General features: G+C 40.7%; 1 protein-coding gene across 2 annotated transcripts in view; it reads left to right on the top strand.

Moving 5' to 3' along the window:
• spidr (scaffold protein involved in DNA repair) overlaps nucleotides 1-20,216 on the top strand; it is a 35,730-nt gene that overhangs the window by 14,712 nt on the left and 802 nt on the right. For both annotated transcript variants that reach the window (XM_080034838.1, XM_080034837.1), the window contains exons 9-19: nucleotides 262-460; nucleotides 1,685-1,917; nucleotides 11,357-11,515; nucleotides 13,827-13,914; nucleotides 14,351-14,491; nucleotides 14,586-14,648; nucleotides 15,472-15,670; nucleotides 17,536-17,718; nucleotides 18,751-18,844; nucleotides 18,937-19,048; nucleotides 19,852-19,908. In XM_080034838.1, the coding sequence (XP_079890964.1) occupies nucleotides 262-460; nucleotides 1,685-1,917; nucleotides 11,357-11,515; nucleotides 13,827-13,914; nucleotides 14,351-14,491; nucleotides 14,586-14,648; nucleotides 15,472-15,670; nucleotides 17,536-17,718; nucleotides 18,751-18,844; nucleotides 18,937-19,048; nucleotides 19,852-19,908 (1,528 nt within the window). The remainder of the gene's footprint in view (nucleotides 1-261; nucleotides 461-1,684; nucleotides 1,918-11,356; nucleotides 11,516-13,826; nucleotides 13,915-14,350; nucleotides 14,492-14,585; nucleotides 14,649-15,471; nucleotides 15,671-17,535; nucleotides 17,719-18,750; nucleotides 18,845-18,936; nucleotides 19,049-19,851; nucleotides 19,909-20,216) is intronic.

Raw genomic sequence — 20,216 nt, 5'->3', positions numbered from 1 at the left:
CCAACAGAGCTCTCGCCCCCTTAGGTTTGTGCAATAATCTATTCCATATAGTGTAGTGCTGTAGTGTAATGTAAGTTAGGGTTTATAATTGCCCAACACCATTTTAAATATGTCTGATATCATTGTGAACTAAAGGTCCCAAATATCAGTTATTTTGCAGCATGCAACAAGAAAGTGCAGTCAAGGTGCCCAATGCAATAAATGGCACTGCAGCAACTCCTGTATCCCCGAAATCTAAAACTCCTTAACTCCTCTTGGCAGGCAAAGTCTCTCTGTAGAAGGATTCGGCTCTGATATTATCCTCAACACACACTTCAGCCAGAAAGTCAACTCTGCCTCCCAACCAGCCAACAATTCCACCCCTGGAGGCCTGCTGTCGGCAGAAAGGTGCAGTCCGTATACTCTGTGTAAAACCTTTGGACTGCTGGAGGTATGCAGAACCACAGAGGACGCTAAACAGGTGTGTATGATTTGATATAATTCGAATCAAGTGCAATACATTAAACTCTCAGATTCAAAATGTACTGCGCTGTGAATACAAGTCCCTTGTTCCTTTTTAGTGCAAAATCAGTAGGTAACACAGAGAAATGCCATCAGTTCAGTCAATTGCCATTAAAAACAGCTGGTGTTGACAGCTACAGTATGGTAATTGGTAGTTTGGCTACTGGCCATAAAGCTTTACTCATGTTAATTTGTTTTTGTGCAAAAAATTTACAACAAAACTGAATTACCAAAAATAAGGGAGCTTGTGTCAGTAGTCCTCATAAAAGTTATATGAATTTACTCTTCATAATTTGCTCCTCTTAAATTCATATCCATAGGTTCAACTGTGTGAACAACACGTTTTGCTACAGGATTCATTGGTTTCAATTCACACTTTTTTCTAACACAGTGCATAATAAATAGGGTTCAACCCACGTCAGTCAGTACCAGGTGAATTCAGTCTCTGCTGTAGGGCCTGACCCACCACTTCATTTCCTAAATCTGAAACTTCATCAACATTGTCCACGTTTTAAAGCAGATTTATGATGCCCTGTAAAAATAAGAAAGGTGACTATGGTAAGTATGGTACTGTTGACAACAAACTTCATGACTGTGTGATGCCATGTTAGTGAAATTAGTAATGCGTCCGTATGTGGGCTTATGTTACGATGTAGAGCTTGGATTTAGGACTGTTGGTCTGACAATACCAGTCATTTGGAAATGTCCCCTTTGGCTTTTGGAAATTGATGAGCTATTATAGACTTATATTATAAGCAGCTGTATTATATTTTAGTGGGGGCGGGACCCGATAAGCCTTTGGCTTCTCCTGCTTCCCTTCGGACAATAACACAAAGTAATATGTATGAATATGCAATGAGAAAATTATGTATTATGTGTAATTGTCCGGAAGAATAATAATAATAATAAGAAAATAAATAAATTATGATATGTACATGCCATAGAAACAAAGCTAAGCTGACCCTCTGTGTTTTCAATGAAGCGTATTGCTTTAAAGGCATGCTCAGTGTAAAAAAAACCATAAAATTCTCATTTGTACATCTAAATGTTTATACTGAGAGGCTCACCAACAGCTCAGAACTTGAAAGTAGTTGTCATATTGTTGAAGCTGAAACAGGGATTTTTGCCTAGAAGGTTACATTGAACGAGTAAGGTGTCATCATCCTCTCTTTCTCCCCTTCAGGTTGCTGCCTCTGACGCTCTTTGCAGGATTGGAGGTTCAGGTTTTTTCTCCAGACATTGCCTCTCTCTATTGGAAGCCATTGAGGGGCTGGGTCAGGCAGGCTCTGTGGGGCAGGATGTAGAGGTGACGGTCCAGAGGGTTTACTCCATCCCTGTGCCCGACTGCTCTCCTGTGTCTCTGCTCAAGCCCAGAGTTCCCTCAGCTCCTCCTCCTGCAGCAAAAGGCAACACCAGGTACTGTTGGACTAGCTGATAATTGTTATCCCATTGAGGCCTTTTGTTTTTTCACTTGATCCCAGAAGAGACTTAAATAATTAGAATTAATCACATTTTATCTGCTGTTTATGCGTTTCTCCCACAATATAAATAACTCCATTTGTTAAAAAAAATGATGTTGGTCTCGGGTCCTTGCAGGCTTCTCTTGGTGCCACATTGTGTCTCAGTGGTCTAGCTGCTTTTCAGAGCGCAAACAGGCCCCACAAAGTGCTCACCCTGTCTCCAGCCATATGGCATTGTTTGACAAAGGACACAAACATTTCTAATTGGATCCAGCCCCTCTGTGAGCGATACTCAGCCAATTCTCTGGAAAGACAACATGAATATCGTGCACCGGCAAGCCAGAGTTGAATTGCTGCCCACTTGTGCTCCAGTGGGTGGAACAGGTTTTCAGCAGATTTTATTACCTCAATGCGTCTAAAGAAAACCACAAGTATATTCAATATGGGTGTGATAAATGTTAAATGTCAGGCCTTTCTCATCTCAGCATTTTACCACATGTACAGTAGTGTTTTTGGGGTCATATTAGTTTTAGCCTCAGTTACTTTATCTGAAAGTGGAGCTTGTACTTTGTTTCAATATTTAATGAAAAATAATCATTGGAGTCATTATTTAAGAAAATATACCCAAAAATGGCTGGTTCCAGCCTCTCCGTTTGCCTGATGAAGGCATAGCACCGAAACGTTGCCAGTTGCCACCGAATAAATGTCTTTGCAAGTAAGACAGTGTGCGGGAATCCACCTTTCTTTTGGAATAACTCTTTCCTCTCCTACGCTCCTAAGTTATGGATATGTGAAGTACTCTTTTGTTTTGGTTCCAGCTTCTCAAAAGTGAGATTCTTAGACTTTTCTTTGTCTTAGGGGACAATGAACTAAATATCTTTGGATATTTTACATTTATTTGACAAACCAAGACATTGAACTGTGGAAAATTGTAGAAATTATTTTCTGACATTTTATAGACAAAAATGGATAATCAAATAATTTGATGATCACGTACCCTCCTGTTTTGTATTTAAGTCTTTTTGCTAGATCACCAGGTTTTTTTAAGCAGTAGAATCAACAACTGAAACATGTTGTTGATGCTTCTTGGGGTTTTCAGCCATGCTTTCGTCTGTTACGGCATTGCTCTTTATCTCCAACTGGAACACTGCTTTTGTTCTTCCGTAAAACGCATCACTTCCTGTGTGCCTGAGCTCTTGCAATGACACCGGAATACTTCCACTGGACGTCAATGCTGCTTTTGTGTGGCAATGGTTCGAATATAGGGGACATTCATTTACTGTATATGAAAAAGTTACGCACTTCAGTTTTAAGCTCTAATTTGGTCTCCACCAACTCCTGAAGGAAATATCTGACGCCAAAGCTCCACTGAGTTCACCAGCTAATCACTACCTGTGTTTTTTATTTGGTGTAGGGTACAGGTTGTTTAACAAAAATGTCTGGCTGCCAATAGCTGCTGCATTGTGAGTTGTAATGATGCTGACTGGACAAGAGCGATGACAGTGAACCAAACCAGCTGTAAACCAAAGCACTGACAGCCTGACAGACACTATAGCATTTAGTAGAGCTGTAGTTTATGACGATGAGTGACGACATTTAAATGAGTTTTTTCCATTGTTGATGAATATTTCCATTGTTGATACATATATTGATATAGTGCAGCTTTAAAAATGTCCAATAATCAATAATAGTTTTATTTTGATAATAAGAACTGTAAAACAGGTGCATATTTGAATCCAGTAATGTACTGTTATGGAAATTCATATATATATATATACACACACACACACACACATTCACACAATATTAATTTCCATAACAGTACCCACTTTCTACAAATGTGAATCCATAGTCAACTCTTGGTTAAACACTTCCCGTGCGAGCTGTTCAAAGCATCCTGTGTTATTGAAATGACTCAGAGGTTTACTCGAGTGGTCTTGTTGTAGTTAATGAATCAGTGAATGTTCTATTTGAAGGCATATCCAGTGAAGTTTGAACTTTAGTTGCCTGGCCCTCCCCTGGCTCGTTGTTTTTGTCCTTTGCTGAGCAATAAAAGAAATGTATTGGTTGTTGTGAGTAGAGCGTCCCGATGGGGCACTCTGTGGTTAGGGGGAGGAGAGCCCTGGTCAGCTGAGACACTAAATGAGCATCAGCTGTAATCTAACACTTGCTCCTTGCCATGCTGCTTCTGCGCCTGGTAAACAAACGCCGCCCTCGAACCGGAAACACTCTTGCCCTACCCTCCGTTTCTCTCTTACTTAACCAGATTCAAAAGACTCTGTTAGTGAAAGGATAGAGGTGGGGCGGAGGTTAGGAGGTTATCAAGATGGCTTGTGTTCAATATGTGTGTGTGTGTGTTTGTGTGTTTGTGACGGATTTAAACATTTTCCTCAAAGTTGTATCTTTTTTTAAATCTAAATTCTTTATCTACATTTAATTTAATTTAATATCATCTTGTTTTTTCTAATGTAATAAGGCACTGAAGTGAATAAGTGCCTACTAGTTCTGTAATTGTCTATGTGAGGTTTCTGTTTCAATTGCTGCACGAAAAATAACAAAGTTTGGTACATTGTGTTGCTTATAGTACTTTTCCAGGATGCATGCCTGCTCAGAGGAGAGAGGAGGGCAGTTTACTTGGCAGCCCGCTGGCCCCATTCTGTGTAGAGACAAGGACAGTTTGTACGTCTGAAGTTGTGTCCCCAGCCCCTATGACTCACTCCCCTGGTCAACGTGCTTATTTGATCCTTTTGTTGTTTAGCCTCCATGTTAACACACAGAGTGGAGAGACGCCAGTATGATATTTATGCCTGAAGAAGATGTTAACTTCCCGTAAATTCAGACTAGAATAAACAAGAAGATTAACGGTTTGCAGGAAGTGGAGAGCTAGTGTTTTTTTTTCTTTTACTCTGTGGAGAGGGAACACAATGTGCTGCAGGGATCCTGTTACAACCGTGTTTATCACTCAGCCTCCACTGATTGGTGGACAACACAGAGGAAGGAATCCCGCCTGTCCGCCCCCCACCAATGAGGCCTCTCTGCTGTATTCCTAATGTGTGGGTCACTTACTTAGTGTGTTGCCAAGTAATGTGCGGGGGCTAGAATGCACACACAGTGTGTGTGTGTGTGTGTGTGTGTGTGTGTGTGTGTGTGTGTGTGTGTGTGTGTGTGTGTGTGTGTGTGTGTGTGTGTGTGTGTGTGTGTGTGTGTGTGTGTGTTCGCACAAGCTCAGTGGATCGTAGTTCCTGGAAGAAAACCTGAGTTGCTGAGAATTCTGTGATAGCTCACAATAACAAATTCTTGAAAACGTTGTAGCAGGGTTTTTGCTTTTTGGGTTGGGGGGTCGCTGGCTGAGGAAGTGGAGCCTTGAACGGCTAAAAGGAGGGACTGAATGGGTAGCTAGTTGTTTATGTGAGGCTGGTATCGCCACAATCACCCTTTTCGTTTTCTGTCAAGTATCATATCATGTTTCAGATTTTCAAGTTTTTTAGTTCAAGTTTGGGCACGCTCCACTAGAAGTTAAAGTGTGTTGATATATCCTCACCTAATTTGACTGTACCAGCTCTAGGTGTTATATACAACTCAGCTGAAAATATTTTCAAAGTTTTAAAGTTTGAGTAATGTTCGTAAACGCCATTGTGCACTGATGTTTTAATGAATAAAACTATTTTTTTTTATTTTTTATTTTTTACATACTAAAACTATTGATGCTTATTTTATTTTTAAATGTATAAATGTGCGTCTTTGGTCTGTGTATCACTTTAAAGGTCACATATTATGCTAAATGCACTTTTTAAATGTGTTCTAACATATCCATGGGTCCACGGTGTGCCTAGAGACTGCCAAAATATAAAAAAAAATAACAATATCTCCTTTTCTCACTCTCCCCCTTTCTGAAACCCCCACCCCTCCCCCCCAATATACTCCAGTCCGAATTCTCGCCGTCTATAACGTCATAGACGGCACAGCCACATCCCCATATTTTCTTTATATGTCCATGCAGACCAGAGGAACATCAGGGTATAGAGGCTTGCTACAATACATTATCTGAACGGGTTTTTCAGCAAACATTTAAAAAAAATAAGTATTAGGAACTACTTAGACCATATAAAATTGACAGCAAAGTGCATAATATGTGAGTTTTAAATGTAATGTCTTTCGATTTTCGACCTTTTTGACATTGGTTACACTAAACGGATATAAAATTAACAAATTGACGGATCAATTAAAGGTGGAGTCATCGATTGTGGAGAATGCTTGTTGTCAAAATCACTTTTTATCCAAATCAGGTAAAAATCTCCTCACAGTCCGCTAAATGTCCATACTCTGTGTGTGCTGAGGCTCTGTAAATGGGTGTGTTGCTAGCTATGGTGGGTCCTTTTGTTTACATACCCATTAAGAGAGCCTAGACTGTGTATTGGCACCAAAATAATTCAGTGTGCACACAGTACGGACAGGTAGAGGACCTTGAGGAGATATTCACTGATTTTGACAAAGTCATTTTGACAACAAGCATTCTCCAAAATAACTCAATCCACCTTTAATAATGAAAATAATTATTAGACAGGGTTCACACACCGGCACAGTGGCTTTTACTTACTCCAACCGTAGTAAGTCAAGTTTTCTTCTTTGTTTCTGCTTTCAGGAAGTACATTTTTCTTGAGGTATTTTCTTGTCTGACTGGTCAAAGTGTCCACCATGTCTTTGCCTTAATAGATGAATTGCTTGGGGCTGGTGTCTGTTCACTTTTGCCTTTGTGCCTACAACTGCATAAGCATAACACCTACAGAAAACATAATTTGTCACTGAGTTTTCATATGTTCACCATTCCTTGTTGTTTTAACAAGAGGAAGTTTAGATCTGTTTTTAGATTGTGGATGAGGCAAACAACTGAGAATAATCTTGGTTTAAATGTTGGCCTACACCACCAAATGTAACTTCAGGTCATGTTATTTAGATATCTATTTCAAGGTCTGTCAAAACAAACACACAGACCCCATGTTTACCAACAGAAGACATTAATAGGCTATCAGGTGGTTGAAAACAGTCTCAAACTTTCCCTATGTCTAGGAAAGGCGCAAGCATGCACATGCATGATTGGCATGCTGACAGTCCTCCTCCATCTTCTTTTTTCTCCCTCCTCTTCCTCCTCCTCCACTTCTTCTTCCCTGGCCGTTGCTTGTCTAACCAGTGGATATGAACTCCACTGTTTACTGTCAGGGTTGGTACAGGGCTGTGTCTGGGCTTGACTGGCTGAGATACTGGAGCCAGCAGAGAGCAGGACTGCACAGATGTTCACTACCTCCAAACTTTGTAGGCCAAAGGTCCCTTCTGTCAGCAACAGCCTGTCAATCCAGCCTCCAGCATTACTGCATCCAAATGTCAGTGCTAAGCTTCTGCTGAGTGTCATTAGTGTGTCACTGGGTGCAGTGATGTTTCATGCCTTTTTAACTGTTTAATTGTTTAAATGGTTCGTTACTTTTGTAAAACAAAAACAAAATCAGATATTTATGATTTAATTGGATAGTGTGCAAATCCATCCACAGTAGGGTAAAGTTGCAGCCAGGAGCTTTCAATACTTTGCATGCTTGAATGGACCTTTCTGGATTTTTTATTTTTATTTTTTACAATAAAAATATTCTCAACTTTCATCTGCCTGGTTTAGTTCAAAAATATTGCTTCCTGCAGTTGGGTAAGATCCACTCAGATCGCGTTTTCACTACAAACGGACCCCACCAGAGTTTGTTGGAGGCATACCGAGAACCAGTGGCGGATTCAGAACGTAATTTATGGGTGGGCCTAGGAATATTCTGGATGGGCTTTGTTTTTTTTTCAAAGATTAAACAAACACGTAGCCTATAGCCTACATAATATAAAATCATGAAGTGGAGAGAACGTGCAGATCGGTAGTAGGCCTACATGTTAATATGCCTTTTACTCATGTCAGAATATCACATAATAAAAACACAAATCCAACACTGCATAGCTCACGTTATATAGTGACTACAACCTGAACATGAACATGAAGATAGATCAAACGAATCGAATGAATTAATTTTCAGAAAAGAAAATTCAGAAACAGCAATAATGCCACGGCGGGCAAGCATACAAAAACCATATGACAAAAACCCGGTCTAACCGGAGCTTCTACACAAGGCGAGTCTTATATAGCCTACTACCTATATACAATTATGAAGTGGAGAGAACTTGCAAATCTGTAGTATTTTAATATGCCTTATAGGCTACTCATGCATAGCTCACGTTATATAGTGACTACAACCTGAACATGAACATGAAGATAGATCAAACGAATCGAATGAATTAATTTTCAGAAAAGAAAATTCAGAAACAGCAATAATGCCACGGCGGGCAAGCATACAAAAACCATATGACAAAAACCCGGTCTAACCGGAGCTTCTACACAAGGCGAGTCTTATATAGCCTACTACCTATATACAATTATGAAGTGGAGAGAACTTGCAAATCTGTAGTATTTTAATATGCCTTATAGGCTACTCATGTCATATCACATAGGCCTACCAGTCTGTCAGACTCGGATCAGATGTAGGATAATAACAAAATAAAAAAACAAATCCAACACTGCATAGCTCACGTTATATAGTGACTACAACCTGAACATGAAAATGGATCAAACGAATCGAATTAATTAATATTCAGAAAAACTTTCAGAAACGGCAATAATGCCACGGTGGGCCAGTCTTACCGGAGCTTCTACACAAGGCGGAGTCTCCCAGGCTTCGAGTTGAAAAAGTTGATTATGTCATCATAATCCGAACTGTCAATTAGTTCTCTTTCAAAAGACAAAAGTGTCAAATTGTTAATATGATATTCCTTTCGCGGACAAGTCTGCGGTCGCAACAAAGCCCACTGCCCGCTCTTTGATGACACCTCCGTGAAGGAATCGCACACACACGGCAACCGGCTCACGTTTAGCTAAGTCTTTAGCCTACTCATCTGCAAGTATGGCAAAATATTGTCCATGCAGTTCGGTCTTTATCTTGCGTAGCAGGATTGATGCTGCAGCGTCAAGCAGCTCATCCTGGATGTGGTGGCTCATCAATGTGGCATTTCGGGGTGGTATTTCTAGCTTGGCACAGAACGCAATATCAAGAACAACTTTGCTCCCGGTTTCGTTCCACAAATGACGGGGCGTCGCCGTGCAGCTGATTCAAAACTGTCCCGCGGCTTTGCGGTGTATGGCTGTCACTGTATGCTTTTAGTTTAGTTTGTGCAAAATCATGCGACTTGCTTGATTTCCTGTAACCATCTCTGATTAAAGTAAACTCTGCGTGCATATCTGTAAAATGCCTACACGCCCTGCAAAAGACTGCGTCCCGCTCTTGGCTGTATTCCATCCATTTGAATTGCTCATACCACCTGATGTTAAATGAGCGTGATTTCCAATTTATGACAGTAGCTGGAAATGTTTTCAGCTTTGGTTGAGTGGCGGGTTCCTCCAGGGCAGAGAGATCCGATGGAGTCCCGCCGACGGTTGTCTCTCTGGATGCCAGCGGCTGCGGCTTTATTCTAACATTAGCAGGACTGGTTGTGGCCATTTCCTCTGCAATCTCCGGGCAATCCTGATGCTGCGGAGTCTGCATAGCTACAACCTGGTCCAACGGTATTTCATCATAATTTTGTAGACGTCGTTTTTTTTAAAGTGACTCAAAGAGAGCAGTTTAGCCATTGCTAATTGAGGCTGCTATAGACCCCTCATCAGTCTACGTCACACAGCGTCACTCCCCGCTCTACTGCGCATGTCCGTTGCAGAAAGAGACGAGAGCGACACGAGCCACAATCATGTCTTGTTGTGCTGTTGGATGCACAAACCGTTTATTTTTTGTTTGAATGGTGATAAAGCTAGTAAATGCCCAAATGCACCGCTGTATAATTACATAAATGAGTTGTGAAATGTTTACAATAAGGACAGTGACCGGAGACGAGGCTATATCAATGGAAAGCAATGGAGGCTTATTTACAATGACCCAGACGTTATACATCTCCGTCCTCTTCCCTTGTGTTTGACTCTATGGTTTGACTAGGCAGTAGGGGTTTGCACGTGTACACGTGTAGCCGGTAAGTAGGCTAAATCATACCATTTAGGAAAAATCAATAAACAAAAACCGAGTGGGGTCGACATGTGCTAGCCTACTGTAGGCTACTAAAGCAGATAACACAACACATTATTTTGTTTGGTTATAGGCTAATATTTATTAATTTAACTATTTAACTGCTCCACCATAAGTTTCACTTTCCTTTTCATCTCCGTCTCAAACAGCTGGTCTGATAAACTGGTCGGCTCGTGAGCCCAACGCCCCGAAAGCAGGAGTCAGTCTAAAAACAGATGATCACTATAGGCTAGTTATGATCACTTTTAAATCAAAAAGCAACATTATGAAATAAAGGCATCTCTGCCTCTCTCTGTCTATCTGTCTGTCGGTCTTCACTGTCACTCTCCAACAGCAGTCCGGCCGCTGAAGTCGTCGGGGCCATTTCTTCTCATCATTTATCCACTCAACTGCCCGCAACGCGTATGGGCCATTAAGACGTTTCCTGTTCAATAGTGTTAATGTTTCCGCATAACCAATGTTATCACTCACTGATAAACTGTTAGTAAACTGACAACATCGCTATTTAACACCATGGACCTATAAAGAAACACCGCATCTGCAATACAACCAAACGGGTAACCATGGCAACCAGCCAAACAATTGTTATTTCTGCAACTATGCAGCGCGCGCATCCGCCGTGTTGATAAACAGAAAAAGGATCTATCTGATAGTGCACGAAACCGCCATCCGTTGTCTGCGTCGACCATGATTTTGCGTAAAGACGTCACTGGACAGAACTAATGAGTAGGCTACGAGAGGGGTTTCTGAATATTATTATATTTTAGTAGCTACTGTACATATTTTAAATTATAAATGTATTCAAGAAAAAAACATATATTGTATGAGAAAAGACAATTAAACATTAAAAAGATTTTTATTTTTATTTATTTTCATGAATCTGATTGGGTGGGCCCACTGTCAATCTGGGTGGGCCTGTACCAACTAGGCCCACCCGTAGATCCGCCCCTGCCGAGAACACCTCAACAAGGTTTCGGTTTGCTTTTTCGGTCCACTTTTGGTGCGCAATTGTTCAATTTCGGTGTTCTCCCCTGCGCAAACAAACCACAGCAAAGGTGGAAACAAACCCGAGTTAGTTTCATTGTAACCAAACGAGGCTGGTGTGAAAGCGCCCTTAGAGATTAAAATGGAAAATTATTATTTTGTTGCACTCTGTAAGCAACAATTTTCAAATGTTTAGATTATTGTAGTGTATCAATTGAGACCGATTTTGTCTCTACGTTTTGATATTTTTTTTTTGTTTTCCAGGCTCTGTGTCCTTGTCCAGGACAGCTACGGGATGTTCAGTGTGGTCCAGCTCCACCTCCTGCCCCACAAGGACTCCCTCCACCAGTACTGCCACATGTGGCAGGGGAGGACCTGTGTGCTGAGAGGCATTAAAGTGGTGCAGCGGGTCACTCGAGAAAGGTGAGAACCACATGGTCCTCTATACCCTTCGGTGGCCTTTCACCTGGATTTCAGTTGACAGCCATGGGTAAACTTCAACCTGTGACCGCTGCCAGTTTGTGGATTTCTGCTTTATGAAAGGTTATCTTATCTCTCTCCTTAGTCATAGTGGACAACAACCTGTGATAGACAGATCCAGATATGAAATGCTAGTTAAGTTGCCTCAGGGCCCTGTGTGCATTAGAGGCACTAAGTCTCAAGTTAACCATATGGAGATTGGTTTTAGTGCCTCTTGTGTGAATCTCCAGAATTACAAACAAACGCACTTCCCCACTTTTTATCCTCAAATAGCCCTCTCAAGCATCAACACCAACATTTACAATGCAGAGAAAGATTTATGTCTGCAGCTCATATGAACCCGATTATGCTGTTCTGCCAGCAGTGCGACTGTGTTTACATGTAAAGTGATACCGAGGTGCACACTCTGTGTTCCCTCTGAGTTTCCATAGTAAGGATCCCAGATTAGAAGCAGTTAGAAGAACTGACATAGGAACATGGAGATGGGGGGTATGTTTACATCCTTGGTATTTTCAATGCCCCCGCAGCCTATAATGCCTGTGAGGGTTTTCTGTGGTCATGACTGTGATGGATGGCTATCTCCAGTGCTCAAACACGTGGGTTGGGACAAATTGGGCAGTCACTGCCCCCCAACCGCAACCCCCCAGTTTCTTAGAAGCAGTAAATATTGGACTTCTAGGTATAATCCAACAATCTAGCCCTTAAAGGAAAAGCTTAAAATTTTGGGCTATACACTTTTTTGCATTTTCTGAGAAGATTGATACTACTCTCATCACACTCTTGCAACTAACTATGAAGCTACAGGCAGGACAATGTTAGCTAAGCTTAACGTAGCATACAGACAGGTTAGCTTGGTTTTTTCCAAAGGTACAAAACAACAACAACAACATTGCAGCTCCCCCTAAAGCTCACTAATTAACGTCACAGTGAAGACATGTGTCTAGACAAGTCACTGTGCCCATCTAAGCAATAATTTGACATAAGCGGATTAAACAAACAAGATGTGACATGTTTATCAGTGAAATTTAGGTGCAGGTAGATTGATTCTGTTACCTTTGGGGCGGAACTATGCTAGCTGTTTGCCATGCTTGCAGCCTTCATGCTGTGCTAGGCTAACTGTCTCCTCAGTTAGATGAGAAGTTTCAATCATCTCATCTAACTATCGGCAAGAAGGAGAATAAGCAAATCTCCCAAGATGTTGAACTAGTTGATTTAACATCATTAGTCAGTTAGAGGTGTGTGGTTTCTAAATAAATAATTAGAGGCCAGCCTGGTACATGTGTGAATAGTGTGTGTCCTGTCAATATCGTCTTTATGATAGGGAGATATTTTCACAAGCAAAGCTGTCCATTGGATCTATGCCAACTAAAAAGAAAATGAAAACAATCTGTACTGTGTACTGATCACTGCTTCAGCTCTTAACATAGGGAGACATTTAACCACAAACTTCAGCTGGGCTTTAAAGCATTTACCAATGTGCACTAAAGTTGTCTAAACATGAATATGTGCTCAGTGCCAAAATCACAATGTGTTGAATGAGTCCTGTTAGTTTTGTCGTTACTCATCCTTGAGCTGGCGTCGCTGGACTTGAATGGGCTGCAGAACCAGTTCCACACAAAGAAACCCTGTGATTACAGGCTGACTAACAGGTTGTTAACCACAGGCTGATACACACTGACTGGCCACTATGAACTCAACTAGTACTTCTAAGGAAAGAGACAATGATTCAAGAGATTGATGTGTACTAGTGGAACTAGTACTTGAAATGTTTTACCGTTGTACCTTTTCAATAGTTACCTCAGCATAACTTCATAAAAGCATATAACGTTTGATCTAACTTCAATCTGTGATTGTGAATGTGGTGAAAGAAGGCAGATTATATCACTTTACATATGTAGCTGTTAAAATCACTTCTACTTGCTATTCTAAACCTTGCTATTTTTGCACAACAATGATCTTGTGATTTATACAGGGTGTGAACAGTTTTCCCACGTTAAGTTTCTCAAAACGAAAGGGTTGTAAAAAAAAATTGTGTGTGTGTTTGCTCTACCAGCCCAAGCATGCTCCCAGCTTATTTGTGACGTTAAAACAAGCTCTGTCCTAGATACATGTTCAGTGGAAGTGAAACTAGCTGTGTAAGCTTTCTATCTTCAGATTAAAGTCCTGTATTCACTAGTTTCTCCTGCTTTTCCTCCCCTTTCCGTACCCCCTCTGCCTTACTCTTTTTTTCCACTTTTTTGTGTCTCACCTTCAGGCGTACCAGGCTCTTCAGCTTGATAGAGAGTCTATGGCCCCCAGTCATGCCTCTTCAAGATCATGGGAACACACCCAGTATGTCCAGTGTAAGTTCTTAGCATAACAGGAAACTTGTGAGGGCTTGGTTTGGGAATATATACTCATTTCTATGGTACAAATTGGGGCTGCAACTCAAGATTTTTTTTTTGACTTTCAATGAACTGACTAATATACCAAGTTGACAGATCCATATTCAGCATAACAGCACATGCTGCAAATGCAGAAAATGCAAAAATATCAGAAAACTGTTTTGTATGTTTTCTGTCATTGCAGTGCATTAAGCTCTCAATGCCAAAATAGAAAAAAACATATATATATTTTAATTTTTTGCGTGGACAAAATAGTCCCAGGACCCTGTGTATTTTGTTAAACATAAAACTGCCTTATAATAATAATAATAATAATAATAATAATTGATAAGATTTATATAGCGCTTTTTTGGAGGTCACTCAAAGACGCCTCGTCTTTTGTGTCTTTTTATAGGAAAATAGACCAACCGGTCCAGCTCCGAGTTTCTGCTACCTGCTGTCTGGTCAGGAGAGCTCAGTTGAACCTGTTGATAAGCAGACTGTGTCCCCCCTTTACCTTCCTCCCACACAACAAACCTTAAGAGACATACTGCAGGTAAAACGGACACACCCACAGAAAATGTACTAACAAAAAAAGCTGAAGATCTGTCTGTAGGTCGATCTCAGACCTGTTTCATTTGTGTTTTCAGAGTGAGCTTAAAACCTGCCGCTGCAGTTTTGTTGCCACTGTCCTACACAAGAGAATAGTACAGGTACTTTTTTCTGATTTCTGAAACATACTGATTAAAGGTGCACTATGCACCTGCGTGTGTTAGAGAAATGAAACATTTCTAAAGTTTATTCTCATAACTGAATAAACAAACTTTACTCACAGGAAAATTGGATCGCTTGAAGTTAGAAAGATACCTTGAAAGTTACTATTTCACCCACGTTTGTCTACAATCATATTCTAGTCTTATGCGCCTCAAAATAATTTTGATTATATGATTATAGAATTATTCAATACCAAGAGTGACATGAAGAGAAATTGTGCTTTGTAAACTAGCTGCAGGATCTGCAAATGTAAACAAAAAAAACCTCTCCTGGAACTGCATAGTGCACCTTTTAAATTTGACTTCATTCAGAAGGGCATAATGAACACTGTCCTAGAGCTCATCAGTCATTCTTTTGCGATCATTCAACCACTAAACAGATTAGATTGAGCTCTGACGACTCGAGCAGTGTTCGTATCGCTGTGTGAGGCCCAGGCGCTCTTTCCCATTGATTGGTGAGACCTTTACACTTTGGCCGAGATGAGATAGCAGCTCAGAACAAAGTGGTGGACTTTGCCGCTCACACCACTGAACACAGATACACATTCTTTTTTAAGTATTTGCACTCGTTACAAGCATTGTGTGTAGCTTGCTGACGTCAAAGCAGTTTTTTTCAGCTGATTCTTAGACAGAAAATTGTCATCTAATTTGTGCTTTGTAAGCTTTTGTTACGTTCAAGCCCTTTCTTTCTAGGTCAGTCTGTGTCTGATTCTTAGTAATTCTCTTCCCTTAACTCTTTTTGCTTCTCTGTTTTCTAATTGAGAGCAAGGATGTAGGCCAGGGTGAGGTTTGGTTGGTGCTGACAGAACCCAGTCTTCAGGAGGAACAGCCCGAGAGGCCGTGCAGGCGAACAGTGGCCCTGTGTGTGAACACTTCCTGCGTGCTCACTTCCTCTGTCCTCGAAGCACTAAAGGCCCCCACTGCCTGTTGCATGTCATTCAGAGATGCCATCAGAGAACATGGTAGAGCTTTATTAAGACCTGACATGCAGTTCAACAACTGTCTCATAGGGTGTTTTATCTTTGTAAGACAAGTCACATGACACCCTAACAGTTAATAGGTACATTTACCGTAGGACAAATCACAAATACTGAGTTTTTCCATTTTATGCTACTTTTTTTATTTTTTTTATGTATTTCAGAGGTAAATATTGTACTTTATACTGTACTTAAATTATCTGACAGTCACTATTAACTTGCGGTACCTTAGTGAAAATGCAAATACATACATCTAAAAGTACTTTTATTTATTATTACAGGTGAAAGGTTGTACTTACCTACTTGTAAGGCAGTATAAATTAAGTAAGTAGGTTAGCCTTCTGTACTAAAAGTAAAGGTAGTGGTTGTGCTAAATGCAAAAATACATTGTTGTATTGGTACTCATGGATCTGAATATTCCACCCTAACTAGTCGTATAGTTTGGGGATGAGTTCAATCAGTAGGGGACACCGGGGTAAGTAGGCACACTTTTTACTCTAGTGAGAATTGCTCATCACCTAAACATCTTTCAATAGTCATTCCTACATTAAATTGAAGCTTAAGGTGTTGGCTTGAAATGTGAACCCCTCACTTTTTCTAACTTATTGTAATAAAGAAGAAATTTACCATCAAAGACACTCTAACACATGGTGACAACCAACCCCATCAAGGGGTCGGTTGTCACACACTATGGGGTTGTTTGTCACAATGTTATGTTATCTTAATGGGAAAAATCTTAAAAAGAAGGCAAGAAAGCAGAACTACATTTGAAAGTTTAATTTCATTGTCAAGTTGAAAAATAGGTCTACATAACTTTATGCATCTTAACACAAAATGAGCAAGGAATAAACAAAAAGGAAATCCATATTAAGACCAACCTACTGTATGTAACAACATAAAGAACAAAACAAATAGGTCTAACAATAATAGCCTACTCAACCACGATACACACATTCACTATCTGAGTTGCAGTGATGGCAAATGTAGGGTCTGCTCACTAACTAAGCAGAGATTGTGCGCCCACTGGTTGCACACACAACACTTCTCCCTTACCTCCCCTGAACGGGTGCTGGAGAGAACGTTTCCATACAAACCAATCACAAACTATCCTCTTCATCTGATGAAGATTCCTCCTCCTGTCTCTTTCTCTTCTGTTTCTTCTTCCCCCGCTGGGGTGGAGTGCACTGGGGTGCAGTAGCCTTGGCAACTGGTCTAGTTTGGGATGCACTGGGTCGTTTTGACTTTGTTGCCCTTTTTCTCTTTTGCATGCTAGCTGCCTTTCCTGCTCTATTCTCTCCTTCTCTGGGGTGTCAGTGAGGATACAGCTTGACATTTTCTTTTGTTATTGGGTTCTTTTCCTGGCTGCACCCTTTGGATAACATGTGACAACCAACCCTCCAAAAAATGTGACGACCAACCCCAACTGGAATTTCTTGCTAGCATCACGGCCAACAACCATCTGACAACTCATTAGCTTGCTAAAAACAATCTAAACTATAGCCTACCCTTCACACTTTTTAGGGTAACAAGTGTTTTGTTATAAACCCAATTGTGTAAAAGCCTAGAAGAAAAATACTGAGGAGCTAAATATTTTCAATTTGACATGAAAAACTCTAACAGTCCTCTCACCTCAAATTCAGCAGTCTAACTCCAAGGAAGACTATGTAGGTGACCTCTGATCCCAGTTGTGGATATTTACATACATACCAAAATTTAACAGACAGCAACTTCTGGTTCCGAGATATAACGATTGTGGCAACCTACCCGTGTGACATATTACCCCGTTCTCCCCTACTCTAGTTTTTGGCATTTTTAAAATAACGTTTCAATTTTAACATTTCCAAATGTAGACGTTCTCCTGTGTGTGGAGCAGTCAGTTATTGAGATTTCCTCTGTGGATCCTGAGGGCTCAGCCAGGTTAGAGTCACTGTCACAGTCGACAGCCGAGCCCCAGGCAAAGACCCTGCCCCAACCTGTGAGACTGGATCCCCTGGGCCCTGAGATCACGCCCAACTCCCTCTGCTCTCTCTCAGGTTAGTTTCACCCCCCCTTCATTTCACTGGGCCCTGCGGTTTTTCCTGTAACACGCTTCATCTCTAGTGATTCCTGCGGAACTTGCCCAATGTGTTGTTTTCTTAGGGGGAAGAAAGACCACTTGTTTTCTCATATATAAATTTATTCATTGTCCTCGGGCTATCATTGTTTAGTGCTTTATGAAATAAAAACACATGACATTTTGTTGGATTTGCGTCAATTCCCATGTCATTTTGCATTAAAATGAGCATGCCTGCTTTAAATCAGTGCAACAACGTTGTTGAGGAGCATTTTTCCCCACAAATCTGTATTGCATACTTTCAGCATGCATTCTACTTTAACATTTATTTGATTCTGAGAGTATCCATTTAAAATCTTTTCTGCACCGAATTGCTTTCTTTGATTCTGTCCAGTCATGTAAATGTAGTGCAGCAACGAGCGGCCTTAATCAGATAATGATCTGCATCTGTCGACACTGTGTCACAGTCGAGGGTAAAGATCAAACTTTGAACCCTCTTGTTTCAAGCCCCTCTGGCCGTACATGTTTGGTCAGGTGGCTGAAAAAATAAATAAAACTAACGTGTTATCTTTTGCAACTCGTGCGCGAATACTATCTTCTGGAAATTACCAGTCGGTAAAAAAAGGCTCTGACAGGAATGTACGAGAGCAATTTATCAGTATCTTATTTAAGATCCTGTGTTCTGTTTGTGGGGCCGGCAGCTATGGTTGTTAAGTGAGAGGGTGTATAGTACTCTGCTGCATTTATCTCCTCAATCTCAGATAAAAATGAAAGGGATGCGTTTATCTCTTACACCCTGTCACAAACATACACACACTTTGAAACCTATGCGTAGATCATTTATCAGGGGTTTCTCTAGTTAGCCATCAATTTGAATCCTTTAGCCTCTACCAGTTGAGAATAACTTGAATAGAATGAATAATAAAGTATGCCATGTAGAGTGTACATGGATGATTCATTAGGAGGTTTTCTGTGTTAATTTTAAATGTATCTGTTTAAATTCTGCCTGCAGGTGTGATAGTTGGTGTGGATGAGAACACGGCTTATTCGTGGCCTGCTTGCAACCACTGTGCAAGTGTCAACTTAGAAACGTTGGCTGAAAGATCGTAAGTTCTCAAGTTGAATCAAACTATCTAAATGAAAAAACATCCTGGCAATTTCTAACTTAATTTTTGTTTTGGGGTTTTTCTCTCCACAGTCAAAGCTTCCGTTGTGTTTCCTGTAAGTTGGTGGTGGACAAGCCGGACATGAGGCTTCACCTGGAGGTGTTTGTGAACTCCTCATTAAGTAACTGCACTCTAAAGGTTAAGGTAAGAACAGTTTTGTGACTTTTGAATACCAGCATTTTGATCAGGCGTTTTACACTGTGCATTTAGCTTACACATACTCTTAAGAAATAGTTCAACATTTTGGAAAATAGACTCACTCACTTTCTTGCAGGGTTAGATGAGGAGATCAATACCACTCGCATGTCAGTAGGGGAGATATGAAGCTGCAGCCAGTTAGCTTAGCTTGGCACACACACTGCAGCCGGTACAAAACAGCAAACAGTCACCACCGTTTTCCCAGGCAACTTAGCCTACAGACATGAGAGTGGTATTGATATTTTCATCAAAACAAATAAGCATTTTTCCTCAAAACGTTGAACTATTTAAGAAGACCGTACAAAGAGCAGCAAGAGAGCTTGTCTTCCAAGTGTGCTGGTGTGTGGGTTTGAATCTTTGTGCAAAGAAGCATCTGTCCTGTTGAAGTGTCCTTGAGCAAGACACTGAATCTTCTCATGCTCCACAGGTGCTACTCTTTAGTGAGACTGTAAGAGATGAAATTAATATTCTGCAGCATATGTGTATCAAAGCCGCCTTGTCAATATGGAAGACGTGCTGTGACTTTGTTATCACAAAACTTAGCGAGCCAAGCTGATAAAACGATCTGTGTACTTCTTATCAGCCGACTGATATTTGAACACCCTGAGTCTATCAGACTGTTGCTCGCCAGTGAGCGCAGTATGTCAGTGTGGAATCAATTTTTTTAAGTTTACAACATTAAAGATGAACAGTAAAAACATGTAGAGGTTCCGCGCCTTTCATGCATCATCATCATCTTTCTCCAACAGTTGCAGCAAAAGACGATCACGTCCATCCTCAACACCACAGCACTGGAGGGTAATGAGGTATGTGTTTTTTTTAACTGTTACATAACATGACATGGTGCATTGATCTTATGTCAATATATCCTGAAAGCACAGTCATCTGTTCATGTCAGGGTGATACAGCCTGTACTAAACACAGAAATAATCCCTGAGTCACGCTACTCCTTGATAACAGTTGTAAGAATTTGCTGCCAAAATACTGACGTAATCTTCCACCACCTCCTGTATTTAGTTATTCTTTTAAAGTTTGCATGCTAAGAATATATCAAGTTAATTTACTCTATCACCTGCAGGGGGTGGAGATGTTCATAATCTTATCAAATCAAATG

This window comes from Ammodytes marinus (genome assembly GCF_949987685.1).
Source record: "Ammodytes marinus genome assembly, chromosome: 9".
Taxonomy (NCBI): Eukaryota; Metazoa; Chordata; class Actinopteri; order Uranoscopiformes; family Ammodytidae; genus Ammodytes; species Ammodytes marinus.
The sequence above is the reverse complement of the archived record's forward strand: the minus strand, read 5'-3'. Positions and strand labels throughout refer to the sequence as shown.